The sequence below is a fragment of the Hordeum vulgare genome, chromosome 2H, assembly GCF_904849725.1.
Source record: "Hordeum vulgare subsp. vulgare chromosome 2H, MorexV3_pseudomolecules_assembly, whole genome shotgun sequence".
In the NCBI taxonomy this organism is placed as follows: Eukaryota; Viridiplantae; Streptophyta; class Magnoliopsida; order Poales; family Poaceae; genus Hordeum; species Hordeum vulgare.
The window spans coordinates 561,913,000-561,927,991 of NC_058519.1; the positions used below are offsets into that span (position 1 = coordinate 561,913,000).

The following is a 14,992-nucleotide window of genomic DNA, read 5'->3' on the forward strand; positions in this document are numbered from 1 at the left end:
ACAAAATTTGCAAAATCAATGATTTTTTTTTCAATTTTTCAAAGTTTCCCCCCAAAAAACTATGAACTTTTTTCAAATTTCATAAACTTTTTCAGAAATTTGAACATTTTTCCATACTCGTGAACTTTTCATGGCAAATTTATTAACATTTTTCAAATCTAATTTTGTTTTCCTTCCTTTTTGATTTTTTCAGATTATTTTTTACAAAAGTCAAAACGGTTGACTGGTCAACAGCTGACCGGACAACTCTGACGGGTTAACAATCGACCCGAGCGACCCGAACGACGCGAGGGACCATCGGCTTTGTTGGGCCAGGCCGTGCCGTCCCGCCCCATCATCCGATCCCAAATCCGCAACCCGCACCGTCCCAATCAAGGCGAAGCCAAAAATTCACGCTTCTCCTCCGCCTTCCTCGGTCCACCACGCCACCCCCCGTGATCCCTAGGACATTCCCCAGCCCGGCCAACCCCCGCCGCCGCCGCCCCCGCCCCCTCCACGCCCGGCGAAGATGCACCTCTGGCCGTCGCTCCGGATCCGGGACTCGTTCAAGCACGCCTACCTGGAGAAGCTGGAGTTCAACCTCGCCCACAAGAAACGCGCGCAGCGGCAGGGGCAGGGGCAGGGGCAGCAGGGCCAGGACGGGGACGAGGGCCCGCAGCAGGCGCCTCTGCTCGAGGGCCGCCCGACGTCGTCGAGGGGCTCGATGGTGGCCACCGCGCTCGAGCTCGCCTGCGACGCCGCCATGCTCCTCACGTGCTGCTGCTGCTGCTTCTGCTGCGGCGGTACGTCCTGCTGATGCCATTTCTAACTGTGTTTCGTTTGCTCTTTAGCATCTTTGTGCCAAATTATGCATGCTGTTGCCCTGGCAGACAAATTTTAAAATCAGAAAACAAATAGAAGAAAACTCACATCACATGGGACTGATGATGAGATCGCCTAGGATTGAGATGGTACCGGAATGTGCAACTTGATGCCTTAATACCATGGTTTGGTGTCGGGATCCACTTTTGATCAATTAGACTTGGTTCTGCCTTGTCAACTCATTAGGGCGTCGGATTATGCTTATGCTTATATTAATCAGATGTAAGAAAGTATATCCTGAAAGTGCACTCAACTTTTTGGATAGGTTCCCTACCAATTGAATAAGATAATCCGGCAGACATAGGGAAAAGTAGATGTAATCTTTAGCTCCCATCATGGTCATTGTTTTGTTCGTCAAAGAATCAAAGCTGCTGCAACTTATGGTGTGTTTATTAATTTCTAAGAAGCTGTGACGGGATATGTTAGTATTAGTCCGAGTATCCTCGTGGAGACCATCTGTATCGGAGATAAGCAGAGTATTTTAGCCATGATCGTAGTCAGCTTTTCTACTCCCTAAGTTCCTAAATATAAGTCTTTTTAGACATTTCAATAGGAAACTACATACGGATGTATATAGACATATTTTAGTGTGTAGGTTCACTCATTTTGTTCCGTATGTAGTCCCCTGTTGAAATGTCTAAAAAGACTTATATTTAGGAACGGAGGGAGTAGCTAGTAGCTACATTTAGTTGATACTGAAACTGTGAAAGTAGGCTCTTAGAACCACTTGATTTTGTGCTCTTGTTTTTTTCTTTTGGAAGTAGGGCATACATTTTTTTTGCACTGGATGTGTGGTTTGATTATTTCATTGTTCACTCACCAGCTTGATGGTCCTTCCTTTTTTCCTTAGGATTATTTTTCCAGGGGGTCCTCCCTCAATATGTTATTGTGGGTCAGTCCATTTTCAGGATACGAGTAGTGAACTTGTTTAGTTTCTAGTTTAACATAGTGAATTAATATGTTGAAGATAAGATAATCCTCATAGCCAGATTACATCCTAGACTAAACGATGGATGGCAATACTTCTTGACATGTTCCTCTGAAACCTGAATACTTCTCATAAAGGATCTGAATACTTCAGATACAAGATGGATATCCGTGAACCGTCCTGTGATGTCCCCTGCACCAAACACACTGTTAGCACCTCATGATTCTGGCCAGTGGCATTGGAAATGTATATAGTTTTCTCCTATGCCTGTTGGAATCGTACATAGACTGGATTGAAGGGTAGTTTTCGGAGGACAGAGGATACTCTTGGTGGCTCGGTTCTTGGGAAAATTATAAGTTTCTTTTGACAAGAGGAAAATCACAAGTTGCTACAGATCAAAGGCTTGCATTTCATTCATCCTGAAGTTGTTACCATGAAGAGTTTCTATCACTCAGTTTCAGATTCTCGCCAAGTCCCCGGGCATGAGTTGTGGCATATAGCCTACAAATAGTTTTGAAAAATGCATATGCAAAATGGTCACCCATCCAATAGAAACTATGTGCATAACATCAATGGAATGCTTAGCATCTGGTTCCACGATGACTTGATTACAACCAAGGTTCAAATTTTGGTGTTCGTAACATGTTGTCCATGTGACACTTATGTGTCTCGGTGGTATAGTACAGGGTCGGTCTTGGGGTCCACCCTCATCTATAAATCTCAGATAACCAGTTCGTCCTACCTATTCTTGTTTCAAAATTAGTATGCTGTCTGCCCAATGTGAAGTTGTTTAGTGGAGGAATAAATTCCTCGATGGCATCAAGAGTTACGGAAAGAGTCACCACACTCTGAGGCTTACTAGAACTTCTGTACTACACCACCGACCCTGTACAGAGAGTAATACCCAAATTGTTCGTGAATATCATGAAAATTAGGACAGGTATAGGATAGTCATAAGGAGAATAGGAGATGACATGTTTAGCAATTGAAGAGTTGTATCCTTGTAGAATATGACAGCAGCAGGTCTATGTACAACCACATTAGAGACAGAAGATAGTTTGAGTTGTTTTAGGCAAGGAATAGTTTGAGTCGGTTGGTTTTATTCCGTATGCATCCAGTGAGTTGGCTAGAATCCAGTCTGGTCGTTCAAGGAGGTTGTGTGCTGTATAAACAAGCTGGCATTTTAGCCTTTTTTTTCAAGCAATGAAGGAACAGAAGTTCTAATAAGCCTCAGAGTTTCTCTCTCTCTCTCTCTTTCTCCCTCCCTCCCTCCCTCCCTCTCTATAATTGCCGCCTTGTCTTCAGTTTATGCAATTTGCTTTTGTGACAAATAAGTTGGAGCTGCTGCTGCTGATGTTCTTTTTCACCTAAAAAAGCTGCTACGTCTGCTCTCTGATTCATGATCTTTATATCGTCTAGAGGTTTGTCTAGCTTCATTCTAACCAATCTATATGATGTATCAGCTTGTGGTGGTGAGGAGGACGATCATCTAACGGCTCGCTGACGCCTGACGGCAAGAGCCACCTCCAGAAGCCGGAGAACTCAATAGATCTGGAAAAGCATATAATGCATGCAGCTGTAATGAGTCGTAATCAAATTATTTGTACATATGGAGTTTTGATCTTCTCTGTTGTGGCCCAGATTAAAGTGCCACTGACAAGTAGTCTTACTGGAGCATTTCCTATTTTGCAGTAGGAAATTTTCGCAGTCTCTAGGCTTCATAATTTATATGTGTGCTCCATGGCCGTATGTACATTCAGTTTCAGGGTATGTGCAACTGCCATTTCTCATCGCTGTGCTGTCTCGTGCTTGATCCAGACTCCGGAGGCAGTTGATTGTGCGTCATTGCATTCGTTGTTTTGCCTATCCAAGGCCAAGAGAACTGAGAGTTTGAATCAGGATGTTTCGGTTTGGCTGGGCCTTGTTTACCTGATACTCTGCTGAACATTCTACTTTTGTTCTTGGAATAGAGTGGGGAACCATCTATGGCCTTCTTGATTTATTTCAGATTTTTCTGGTATGTTCGTTCAGTGAAAGGAGACGTTTTTGTTGACTACGAAACGTCTATAATGATTGTCATTCTTAAGATGTTGTGTCGTCTTTACATCTTGAAGGTATTCATGGACATATGATGTTTGTGTGTGTGTTTATAAGGATGAGTAAGTGTGCGTGAAGATGAACATTTGCGATTATATGTGTTAGAAAACACATTTGCGAACGTTTATGTTGACAGTTCTTTCAAAGACACATAACAGTTCCTGAAAGAAAAGGGTACAAATGGGCATAAACTGTCACCGCTTTGCGTCGCAACTAAAACTGCAAGCAAAGTGCTTTCGTTTTCCATCCCCTTTATAAGGAACATCATCTTGATAAAATTATATACCTAAAAAAGACAAAATGATGGTATATTCCGACTGATTGCAATTTTTTATTGGTGACGAATCAAGCTAACCGCTTGGTATATACTCCTATGTCCCATAATATAAAAGCGCTTTTGATACTACACTAATGTCAAAAATATTTTTATATTATGAAACGGAGGGAGTACTTCCTCCGTTCCTAAATATAACATGTATTATTTAAAAAAATCAAACTTCTTAAATTTTGATCAAGATTATTGATAAAGATATAGGTATCTAGAATACAAAATCATTATCACTAGATCCATAAGATTTTGCAACCAATTCATAGTTCTGACACATGGATAGCAAGCTCCCACGCGCCCTGTCTATGGCTAGTTCTTTGGTGACGCTTCAATCCTTTATATCTCTCTTTACGGACTCTTTCCATGTCAAATTCAGTCTACTTCGATCTCTCTTGATATTATCAGCATGCTTTAGCCGTCCGCTGTGCACCGGGGCTTCTGGAGGCCTGGGCTGAATATGCGCAAACCATCTCAGGCGATGTTGGACCCTCTTGTCAGAGAGAACCATCTCTTGACATTATCAACATCCTATAGAACTTGCCTTTTAGCTTTTGTGGCACCCTCTTGTCGTAGAGAATGACAGAAGCTTGGCGCCACTTCATCCATCCAGCTTTAATTCGATGGTTCACATCTTCATCGATATCCCCATCCTTTTGTAACATTGACCCCAAAATAACGAAAGGTGTCCTTCTGAGGTACCACCTGCCCATCAAGGCTAACATCCCCCTCCTCCTCGTGCTTAGTAGTGTTGAAAGCGCACCTCATGTACTCGGTCTTAGTACTACTAAGTCTAAAACCTTTCGATTTCAAGGTTTGCTTCCATAAATCCAACTTCCTGTTGACCTCCGTCCGACTATCATCGACTACCACCACATCATCCGCAAAAAGCATGCACCATGGGATATCTCCTTGTATATCCCTTGTGACCTCATCCATCACCAAGGCAAAAAGATAAGGGTTCGAAGTTGACCCCTGATGCAGCCCTATCTTAAACGGGAAGTCAACAGTGTCACCATCACATGTTCGAACATTTGTCACAACATTATCGTACATGTCCTTGATGAGGGTGTTGTACTTTGCTGGGACTTTGTGTTTCTCCAAGACCCACCACATAACGTTCCACGATATCTTATCATAGGTCTTCTCCAAGTCAATGAGCATCATATGCAAGTCCTGATTTTGCTCCCTATATCTCTCCATAAGTTGTCGTACCAAGAAAATGACTTCCATGGTCGACCTCCCAGACATGAAATCAAACTAATTTTTGGTCACACTTGTCATTCTTCTTAAACGATGCTCAATGACTCTCTCCCATAGCTTCATTGTATGGCTCGTCAATTTAGTTTCACGGTAATTAGTACAACTCTGAACATTCCCCTTATTCTTGAAGATTGGTACTAATATACTCCATCTCCATTCTTCTGACATCTTGTTTGCCCGAAAAGTGAGGTTGAAAAGTTTGGTTAGGCATACTATCGCTATGTCCCCGCGCCTTGCCTCCTTTCATCCTCTTTAAAGCCTCCTTGACCTCCGACTCCTGGATTCGCCGCACAAAACGCCTGCTAGTATCATCAAAGGAGTCGTCCAGATCAATGATAGAGCAATCACTCTCCCCATTGAACAACTTGTCAAAGTACTGTTGGGGAACGTCGCATGGGAAAGAAAAAATTTCCTACGCGCACGAAGACCTATCATGGTGATGTCCATCTACGCGAGGGGATGTGTGATCTACGTACCCTTGTAGACCGTACAGCAGAAGCGTTAGTGAACGCGGTTGATGTAGTGGAACATCCTCACGTCCCTCGATCCTCCCGGCGAACCGTCCCGCGATCAGTCCCACGATCTAGTGCCGAACGGACGGCACCTCCGCGTTCAGCACACGTACAGCTCGACGATGATCTCGGCCTTCTTGATCCAGCAAGAGAGACAGAGAGGTAGAAGAGTTCTCCGGCAGCGTGACGGTGCTCCGGAGGTTGGTGATGATCTCGTCTCAGCAGGGCTCCGCCCGAGCTCCGCATAAACGCGATCTAGAGGTAAAACCGTGGAGATATGTGGTCGGGCTGCCGTGGCAAAGTTGTGTCAAATCAGCCCTAAAACCTCCGTATATATAGGGGGAAGAGGGGGGGGGGCTTGCCTTGGGGTCCAAGGACCCCTAAGGGTTTCGGCCGAGCCAAGGGGGGCAGCCCTCCCCTTCCAAACCGAGTCCAACTAGGTTTGGAAGGAGGAGTCCTTCCCCCTTTTCCCACCTCCTCTTTTTTTTTCTCTTTGATTTTTCTTCCTATGGCGCATAGGGCTCTTTTGGGCTGTCCCACCAGCCCACTGAGGGCTGGTGCGCCACCCCCAAGGCCTATGGGCTTCCCCGGGGTGGGTTGCCCCCCCCGATGAACTCCCGGAACCCATTCGTCATTCCCGGTACATTCCCGGTAACTCCGAAAACCTTCCGGTAATCAAATGAGGTCATCCTATATATCAATCTTCGTTTCCGGACCATTCCGGAAACCCTCGTGATGTTCGTGATCTCATCCGGGACTCCGAACAACATTCGGTAACCAACCATATAACTCAAATACGCATAAAACAACGTCGAACCTTAAGTGTGCAGACCCTGCGGGTTCGAGAACTATGTAGACATGACCCGAGAGACTCCTCGGTCAATATCCAATAGCAGGACCTGGATGCCCATATTGGATCCTACATATTCTACGAAGATCTTATCGTTTGAACCTCAGTGCCAAGGATTCATATAATCCCGTATGTTATTCCCTTTGTCCTTCGGTATGTTACTTGCCCGAGATTCGATCGTCATTATCCGTATACCTATTTCAATCTCGTTTACCGGCAAGTCTCTTTACTCGTTCCGTAATACAAGATCCCGCAACTTACACTAAGTCACATTGCTTGCAAGGCTTGTGTGTGACGTTGTATTACTGAGTGGGCCCCGAGATACCTCTCTGTCACACGTAGTGACAAATCCCAGTCTCGATCCATACTAACTCAACGAACACCTTCGGAGATACCTGTAGAGCATCTTTATAGTCACCCAGTTACGTTGCGACGTTTGATACACACAAAGTATTCCTCCGGTGTTAGTGAGTTATATGATCTCATGGTCATAGGAACAAATACTTGACACGCAGAAAACAGTAGCAACAAAATGACACGATCAACATGCTACGTATTAGTTTGGGTCTAGTCCATCACGTGATTCTCCTAATGACGTGATCCAGTTATCAAGCAACAACACCTTGTTCATAATCAGAAGACACTGACTATCTTTGATCAACTGGCTAGCCAACTAGAGGCTTGCTAGGGACAGTGTTTTGTCTATGTATCCACACATGTAAATGAGTCTTCATTTAATACAATTGTAGCATGGATAATAAACGATTATCTTGATACAGGAATTATAATAATAACTATATTTATTATTGCCTCTAGGGCATAATTCCAACAAGTACTCCCGCCATCTATGCTTAATATCCTCGTTCTTCACGAGGAGTTGCTCTGCTCCGTCCTTGATGCGCTTGATTTGGTCAACATCTCGCGTCTTCCTTTCTCGGATCTGGGCCATCTTATAGATGTCCATTTCGCCTTCCTTCGTGTCTAACCGTTGGTAGAGGTCCTCATATGCCCGACCTCTTGCTTCACTCACACCTCGTTTTTGCGACCTTCTTTGCCATCTTGTCCTTCTCTATGTTGTCTACACTTCTATCCAAAAATAGGCGTCTGAAACAATCTTTATGCTCCTTAATTGCCTTTTGGACATCATCATTCCATCACCAGGTATCTTTAGCTTCTCTTCTACTTCCCCTGAACACTCCACACTCCTCTAAGTCCACTTTACGAATGCAAGTCGCCATCTTTATCCACATGTTGTCTGCATCACCTCCTTCCTTCCAAGGGCTCTCCTTAATGGACCCTCTTCTAAAATGCCCGAGCTACCTCCCCCTTGAGCTTCCACCACTTCGTTCTAGCGACTTTGGTACGCTTGTCTCGCTGGACACGAATCCGAAAGCGGAAGTCAGCAACCACAAGCTTATGCTAAGGGACAACATTGTCTTAAGGTACCACCGTACAATTTAAGCATGCACGCCTGTCTTCTCTTCTCGAGAAGATGAAATCAATCTGGCTAGAGTGTTGCCCACTACTGTAAGTCACCAGATGTGATTCTCTCTTATTAAAGAGGGTGTTAGCTATGTTCATGTTATAGGCTAGCGCAAAGGTTAAGACGTCTTCTCCTTCTTGATTCCTGATGCCATAGCCAAATCCCACATGCACTTTTTCAAAATTTGTGTTAGATGTGACCACATGGCTAAATTGAGGTCTCCTCCTATGAAGAGCCTCTCGGCAATCAGTACACTCCTAGCCATGTCCTCCATGTCATCCAAGCCTTCCCAGAACTCCCTCTTGGTGTTCTTATTTGGTCTGTTTGTGGGGCATACACACTGATAACATTGAGAACTAAGTCTCCAACTAACAGCTTGACCAGGATAACCTGATCCCCACGTCTCTTGACGTCTTCCACTTCATACTTGAGGCTCTTGCTGGACAAGATGCCTACCTCTTTTCTGTTTGCAACTGTCCCCATGTATCACAGCTTGAAACCGGTATCCTTCCCCTCTTTCGACTTTTGTATTAAGTACTGCAAATATTTTGTATATTTTACTATAATGTTGGTCAAACATAAACAATGGTTGACTTTTCAAACACTAACACAGTACCTCTTATATTTAGCAACGAAGTGAGTATTTCGATTGATGTTGTTTACAGTTCATACCCGAAAAGGAACGTTTTGAACTTTTGATTTGCTAGCACACGTCTTCATTTCTTACTATTTGTATACACGTAAGCATCACGTAACCGTCGGACCATTCTGGAAGTTTTATCTCCGCCGCAACGACGCCCAACCTCGCCAGCGCGACCATTCTTTCCTCCATCTGTTCGCATCGGCCGTCGCCACGACTCGCCACACCTCGCTGGGCCAGCCGGCCAAAGCCATGGAGCTCGATCTCCCGCCGCCGCGACAGGCACCGCCGCTGACCGACCTGGCCGCCGCCATCCGCCTGGCCGCCGAGGCCGCGGCCGCGCTCTCCGCGCCATCATCCTCGTCGGCCGCAGCCGCCGCGGCCGCCACCCTCCGTGACGCTCACGCCGCCATCGGCAGCTTCCTCTCCCGCCTCGACGCGCCCGCCGCTGCCCCGTTCGACAGCGATCAGCCTATGGCGGATGGCGGCGAGGCGGGGGACCCGATGATCGGGGAGGTGGAGGACGGGCTCCGGGAGTGCGCCCTGCAGGGGAACAAGCGCCGGAAGCGGCCCGTCCCGCCTTCTTGGCCCCTCGGCCCCCGTACGAGTGGCGCTTGCGTGGCGCCGGAGGCCACCGCCGAGCCGGTGCTGGACGTGCAACGGCGGCGGGGCGCCGCCATGGATCTGTTGCTGCAGTTCCATGCGTAGGATGAAGGTGACTCTTGCTGCTTTGACGTGGTGATGGGAATTTAATTGATTCACTACTAGGTTACTTTGGATTACACGTAGATGCAGAAACCATGCGAGTAATTGCGTGCTTGGTCTGTGTCGATGAGAGGGGAATGGCCGAATGAGCATGTCGACAGAATGATTTCGTTACCGTAGTCTGCCCAGATAAACCAAAATTTCTCTTTACAAAACTATGATGCAATCAAACCTGGATGACCAAGATACTGACATAGTGAAATTACTCTAGTAGTCTGCACTGGGGTTTATTACTAATTTTTGTACTAGATGTTTTATTTTCCAGTTACTTCAGTGAGAAGGAAAAAAAGGTAGCATTATGAGTTCTGTTATCCCATTTGTAGGATGCTGTCCTTGTAACTAGCCTATATTGACTCGTATACGTCTCTAGCATGATGACTTGATAAAATGTGATGGAAGTATGGAAATGTCCGGTTGGATGTGCACGGATAAGTTAATAAATGAGTGAAAAATGCTTGACTTTGCCACTATTGCAGTGACTATGAATATAAAGACTTTAATATGTGTATTGCTTGTTGTTGGTAACTACACATAGTCAACCACATTGGAATATACTCCCTCCGTTCCTAAATACTCCCTTCGTCCCATAGTATAAGAGCGTTTTTTACACTAGTGTAGTGTAAAAAATGTTCTTATATTATGGGGTGGAGGGAGTATAACCTTTTTTAGAGACTTCAATACATAATACATACGAATCTATATAGACATATTTTAGAGTGTTGATTCACTCATCTTGTTCAGCCCGTATTGGGATCTCCACAAAGCGTTATATTTAGGTACGGAGTGGGTAGGAGGTTGAACTCTGAAATCTGGGGATTGCAAGCATTGCAACATAAACAAGTTGGCATCACTTTGTAGAAAAGATACCAAGACAGAGAAATGTTGCAAAAAGAAAAGGCTTGTTAATCGATTTGTAAGCGTCTCAGATTCTGCTTGTCAGTCGAGACATGATTTATCAATTAGCAAGGAACAACATCAAATGCATCAGTTTGTGCAAACAAATACAATAATAATGCATCAATGCTATGTAGTAGGAGTAGCACTTAGTAGGAAGTCCTCTTAGTTGCTGATGGGAAGATCTTGAAGTTTATTTTAGAAAGGAAATTTTAAGGTTTGAAAGTAACTTAGTTATCATCCGCCTAAGTCTCCAAGAATTAATTTGTGCTAGCAACTAATGTGCTATGTATAGGCTGTAGAATGCTATGTTTCGTAGATATCTTCTGGAAGCTAGTACATTAGATTAATCTATCTATTGGTAGTACTGTACTATGGTGAGCTCATCTGATATGTTGATCCAAGTTCCTCTAGCATGAATACTGCAAAGTCTCGTACATCTACGGACGAAATGTTTTGATCCTTTGAGCTAACTTTACCACAAAATGAACCTAGCTGAAACCTTCAATGCTCATGTTAATTTGTTTCGCTCATTTTCGGCTGCAGGGTTCATGAATCATGAGTACCTTATAGGAACAAAGGGATGAGCACCGGCTGCAACACCTTTTTGCGCTGTATCATGTCCTTTGGTCATCTTGTTCTTCAAACTGATTGCACAGCCAGTGCAAACAACATACCAAACCAAGGCAGCTAGGATGAACACAGTGATGTTCGAGCAAAAATATATGAATACGGCGAGAATCTGAGACACTTGAGATCAGAGCGGGATGTCAGTAGAATGCTTCGGGCCTAGGGGTAGTTTTGTTTCTGAACAAACCCTACTGTACTTCATTTCCTTCTACTATCATCTGACATCAGAATGATAAACAGTCAGACTGGTGCTTGCTCAACATGTCCTGATGTCCAGCATGTTATACCCTTTGGCCTTTGTTTAAAGTTAGTATCAGCGTTATTTGCGAGTTATTTTCACTTTCAGATATGAAATGCAGTGGTTCATTCAGCTCACTCGCAGCTGTACATGGTTTTGAACGTTCTCCCGCAAAAAAATATATAAAAAGTTTCTTTGTCCGTTCTACAGGCTGTTCCTTATTCTTGCTCTCGTGTGATCCATTCGTGTTAATTTAAGAGTCTGTTGAAGCATTCGCTCCGTCAACGGGAGCTTCTCCCAACTTTCACTTGACCATGGCCGCTCCGCTCCTCTGCCTCCTCGCCGCCCTCCTCCTTTCCACCGCGTCGGCGGAGTACGCGCAGGAGCTGCTTCGGCGCGCCGAGGGGGAGCGAGACTGGATTGTCGGCGTGCGCCGGCGCATCCACGCCCACCCGGAGCTCGCGTTCCAGGAGCAACGCACCAGCGCGCTCGTCCGCGAGGAGCTCGAGCGGCTAGGGATCACCGCCCGCGCCGTTGCCGGCACCGGCGTCGTTGCCGATGTCGGCTCGGGCATGCCGCCGATGGTCGCCCTCCGCGCCGACATGGACGCCCTGCCCATCCAGGTCCGTTCCCCACTTGGCCTACCATGCTTCTCTTATTGGTCTGGCGCAGGGCGTCCTTCCCTTCCGATGCTGCTCGTGTAGTCTTCTCGATCACGTGACTGTCTCTTGCTCTGGATAGTAGTATGACATTGTTTTGCTGGAGGGATCACATTTTGTTAGTTGTGCGCACTTGGGATGGCAGGAATTGGTAGAGTGGGAGCACAAGAGCAGAGTTGATGGCGTGATGCACGCCTGTGGTCATGATGCGCACACAGCGATGCTCCTGGGAGCGGCAAAGCTGCTGCATGAGCGCAAGGATCAGCTTAAGGTGAGTCCCTGCTTATAGTTGTGCTCTAAGTTTTGCAGAATTTAGTACTAGTAAGTACTTCAGTTGTGTGTGGGCGAAGTCGTCCCGGAGAATACAACCCTGATGTGTTTTCTTTGTATTGTGTGAGTTATAGCATGAGTAGTCAGATGCCATGGCTTAACTCAGCAAAGTAGGATGAATAGACTGGCCATTAAGTACCTGTTCGGAAATCCTCCTGCTCCGTGAAAATAGAGGATTTGCGGAGCACCCGTTCCCCCGCTTCGTGTATTTTAACATCAGCTCCGCCAGCTCCAGGAGCTGAGTTGCGGAGCGGAGGAAAGCCAAACAGGGCCTAAATCGGGAATTTCATGTCAGTTTCGTATTTAAATTGCTGGTTTGCTGTCAGCTCTGCGAACATGCTCTTTTCAGAAGTCTCAAAGATTAATGTATATAAGCTTTATGTAACATTCGTCTTGTATGATGAAGGGAACGGTGAGACTCCTTTTTCAACCTGCTGAGGAGGGCGGTGCCGGTGCATCTCATATGGTAAAAGAAGGTGTTCTAGATGGTGTTGAGGCTATATTCGCCATGCATGTCGATTGTCAGAAGCCGACAGGCTCAATAGCTGCTCACGCAGGACCAACACATGCAGCCGTGTGTTTCTACGTAGTGAAAATAGAAGGTAAAACCGGGAAGGCTGAAACACCACACTTGAATGTGGATCCTGTTGCTGCTGCGGCATTTACCATCCTGGCCCTGCAACAGCTCACCTCGAGAGAAGACGACCCTCTTCACAGCCAAGTACGACGTTGCCCTATAGCGATACTACTTTGCTTAGCTGATTTTCTTCATACATGTCATGCAGAAAGAAAACGTAGCGGATCATGCCAACAAACGGAAGTCTTTTTCTCACAATAAATTTGGGCATATGGAACATATTGAAGTGGCACCTGAAATGCTATTCCAGTGATGATTTCATATGGGGAAATTACATCTTGGCTAAGGATGTGATACCCATTTTGATGCATAGTTTTAGCATCAGTCAAGTGCTATACACCTCAATGAATTTCTTTAGAGTCGCTAGTCTAACTGTATACATTCAACAAACCTACTTTAGGCAACAGCACATGCTTCTAAATGTTGTTCCCTGAATTTTTGCTCCGCCATAACATTAACATACTCGGGTTGATCTGTCTATTTATTGTGTTCAGGTGCTCTCTGTTACCTATATTAAAGCTGGGAATTCTACTGATACCACACCTCCAGTTGTTGAATTCGGAGGTACTTTGAGGAGCCTTACTACTGAAGGACTTTATCGACTAGAGAAAAGGCTTAAGGAGGTTAGCATTATGGCACAAATTAATTCACTAAGAGGTAGCATTTGATGATAATATTGATATGCTGCAATCACCACTTCACCAGTAATTTATTCTTCTGTGAGCAAAGAGCTTCATATCACTGAGAGCACCTTGTGTGCATTCTCTCAAATGTCGGATGTGCTCTACACAACTTACAATTGTGACACAGTCAGACACTTATGCCATGATGATCAATTAGTCCTGTTCCCATAGTCAGCAATTCATGTTTCTATTCTTTTTGTATGGAGAACACATTGAAGTTAACACTGCTTGTATATGGTTAATTCTTTGTATGTCAATGATAACTTCAAACCATTAAATAGCTTTACCTTGGGTGCAATAATACAAATTGAAGGGTCCTGATCCTGAATAAGTTATCTTGCCATTTCCAGGTAGTAGAAGGGCAGGCAGCTGTGCATAGATGCAAGGGGGTTACGGAGATACTGGGGGCTCCCTCCTACCCGATGTATCCCGCCGTCGTGAATGATGAGAGGCTGCATCGCCACATAGAGAATGTGGGCAGAAGATTGCTTGGCCCGGATAATGTGAAGCCCGGGGAGAAGATCATGGCAGGGGAAGACTTTGCTTTCTACCAACAGTCAGTTCCTGGCGTCATCTTTGGTATCGGCATTAGAAACGAGAAAGCCGGTGCGGTGCACTGTTATCACAACCCGCATTTCTTCGTGGACGAGGATGTCCTTCCCATTGGAGCTGCGTTGCACACTGCTACCGCAGAAATGTATCTCTCTGGGTGCTCCACTCAAAATGAAGTTGGAAGGGTGTGTTCACAGGAAGAGCAACTCTAGCGGATTCCATAAGAAGAGAGTGTACAAAACAGTCTTAAAGGGCCTTTTATTTTTTTAAAGGCTCCAGAACAACCGTGCAGTGTCAGATTCCACAAACTGCAGCCATTATAGTTTTTCATCCAAATTTCTTCTGTGTGTGTGTGCACATATTTGAACTTCAGTTTGGCATAGATATTAACCCCAAAAATAATAATCACGGTTCAACATCACACACTTCAACAACATTGCAAATTATGTAGATAAGTTGAATCAGGGCATGGCGAATGCATAGCCACGGGGTGATGCTCCGCATCTTATATAGGATCGGATGTATATTTGGATGGTGTAGCGGGATGGGAAGTGCCCTTCTCAGCTCGAGCTCAAATGCACCCGCATGAACAGTAAAATCAAAAAAAATTCAAAAACATTTCAAAAAATTCCAATTTTTTTTGTG

General features: G+C 45.1%; 3 protein-coding genes across 4 annotated transcripts; all 3 read left to right on the forward strand.

Moving 5' to 3' along the window:
- The first annotated feature begins 346 nt into the window (after positions 1–346).
- LOC123427266 lies at positions 347–3,579 on the forward strand. The gene is made up of 2 exons (XM_045111266.1): positions 347–782; positions 3,253–3,579. The coding sequence occupies exons 1-2, from the start codon at positions 509–511 to the stop codon at positions 3,291–3,293; spliced, it is 315 nt and encodes a 104-aa protein (XP_044967201.1). The 5' UTR covers positions 347–508; the 3' UTR covers positions 3,294–3,579.
- A 5,516-nt stretch (positions 3,580–9,095) lies between these two features.
- Positions 9,096–11,581, forward strand: LOC123427268. The gene is made up of 2 exons (XM_045111269.1): positions 9,096–9,674; positions 11,165–11,581. The coding sequence occupies exon 1, from the start codon at positions 9,212–9,214 to the stop codon at positions 9,665–9,667; it is 456 nt and encodes a 151-aa protein (XP_044967204.1). The 5' UTR covers positions 9,096–9,211; the 3' UTR covers positions 9,668–9,674; positions 11,165–11,581.
- Positions 11,582–11,677: 96 nt separating this feature from the next.
- On the forward strand, positions 11,678–14,683 carry LOC123427267 (IAA-amino acid hydrolase ILR1-like 5). Of its 2 annotated transcripts, XM_045111267.1 has the most exons (5): positions 11,678–12,109; positions 12,291–12,416; positions 12,882–13,196; positions 13,607–13,735; positions 14,146–14,683. In XM_045111267.1, the coding sequence occupies exons 1-5, from the start codon at positions 11,801–11,803 to the stop codon at positions 14,557–14,559; spliced, it is 1,293 nt and encodes a 430-aa protein (XP_044967202.1). In that variant the 5' UTR covers positions 11,678–11,800; the 3' UTR covers positions 14,560–14,683. The 2 variants fall into 2 exon arrangements, with proteins under 2 accessions (XP_044967202.1, XP_044967203.1); XM_045111268.1 differs by lacking the exon at positions 12,882–13,196.
- Positions 14,684–14,992: the final 309 nt, after the last annotated feature.

Coding starts and splice junctions, on each gene's coding strand:
- LOC123427266 (XM_045111266.1), top strand. CDS start 509: ATGCACCTCTGGCCGTCGCTCCGGATCCGGGACTCGTTCAAGCACGCC. Junction 783..3,252: donor CTGCTGCTTCTGCTGCGGCG/GTACGTCCTGCT, acceptor ATGATGTATCAG/CTTGTGGTGGTGAGGAGGAC.
- LOC123427268 (XM_045111269.1), top strand. CDS start 9,212: ATGGAGCTCGATCTCCCGCCGCCGCGACAGGCACCGCCGCTGACCGAC.
- LOC123427267 (XM_045111267.1), top strand. CDS start 11,801: ATGGCCGCTCCGCTCCTCTGCCTCCTCGCCGCCCTCCTCCTTTCCACC. Junction 12,110..12,290: donor TGGACGCCCTGCCCATCCAG/GTCCGTTCCCCA, acceptor TTGGGATGGCAG/GAATTGGTAGAGTGGGAGCA. Junction 12,417..12,881: donor AGCGCAAGGATCAGCTTAAG/GTGAGTCCCTGC, acceptor TGTATGATGAAG/GGAACGGTGAGACTCCTTTT.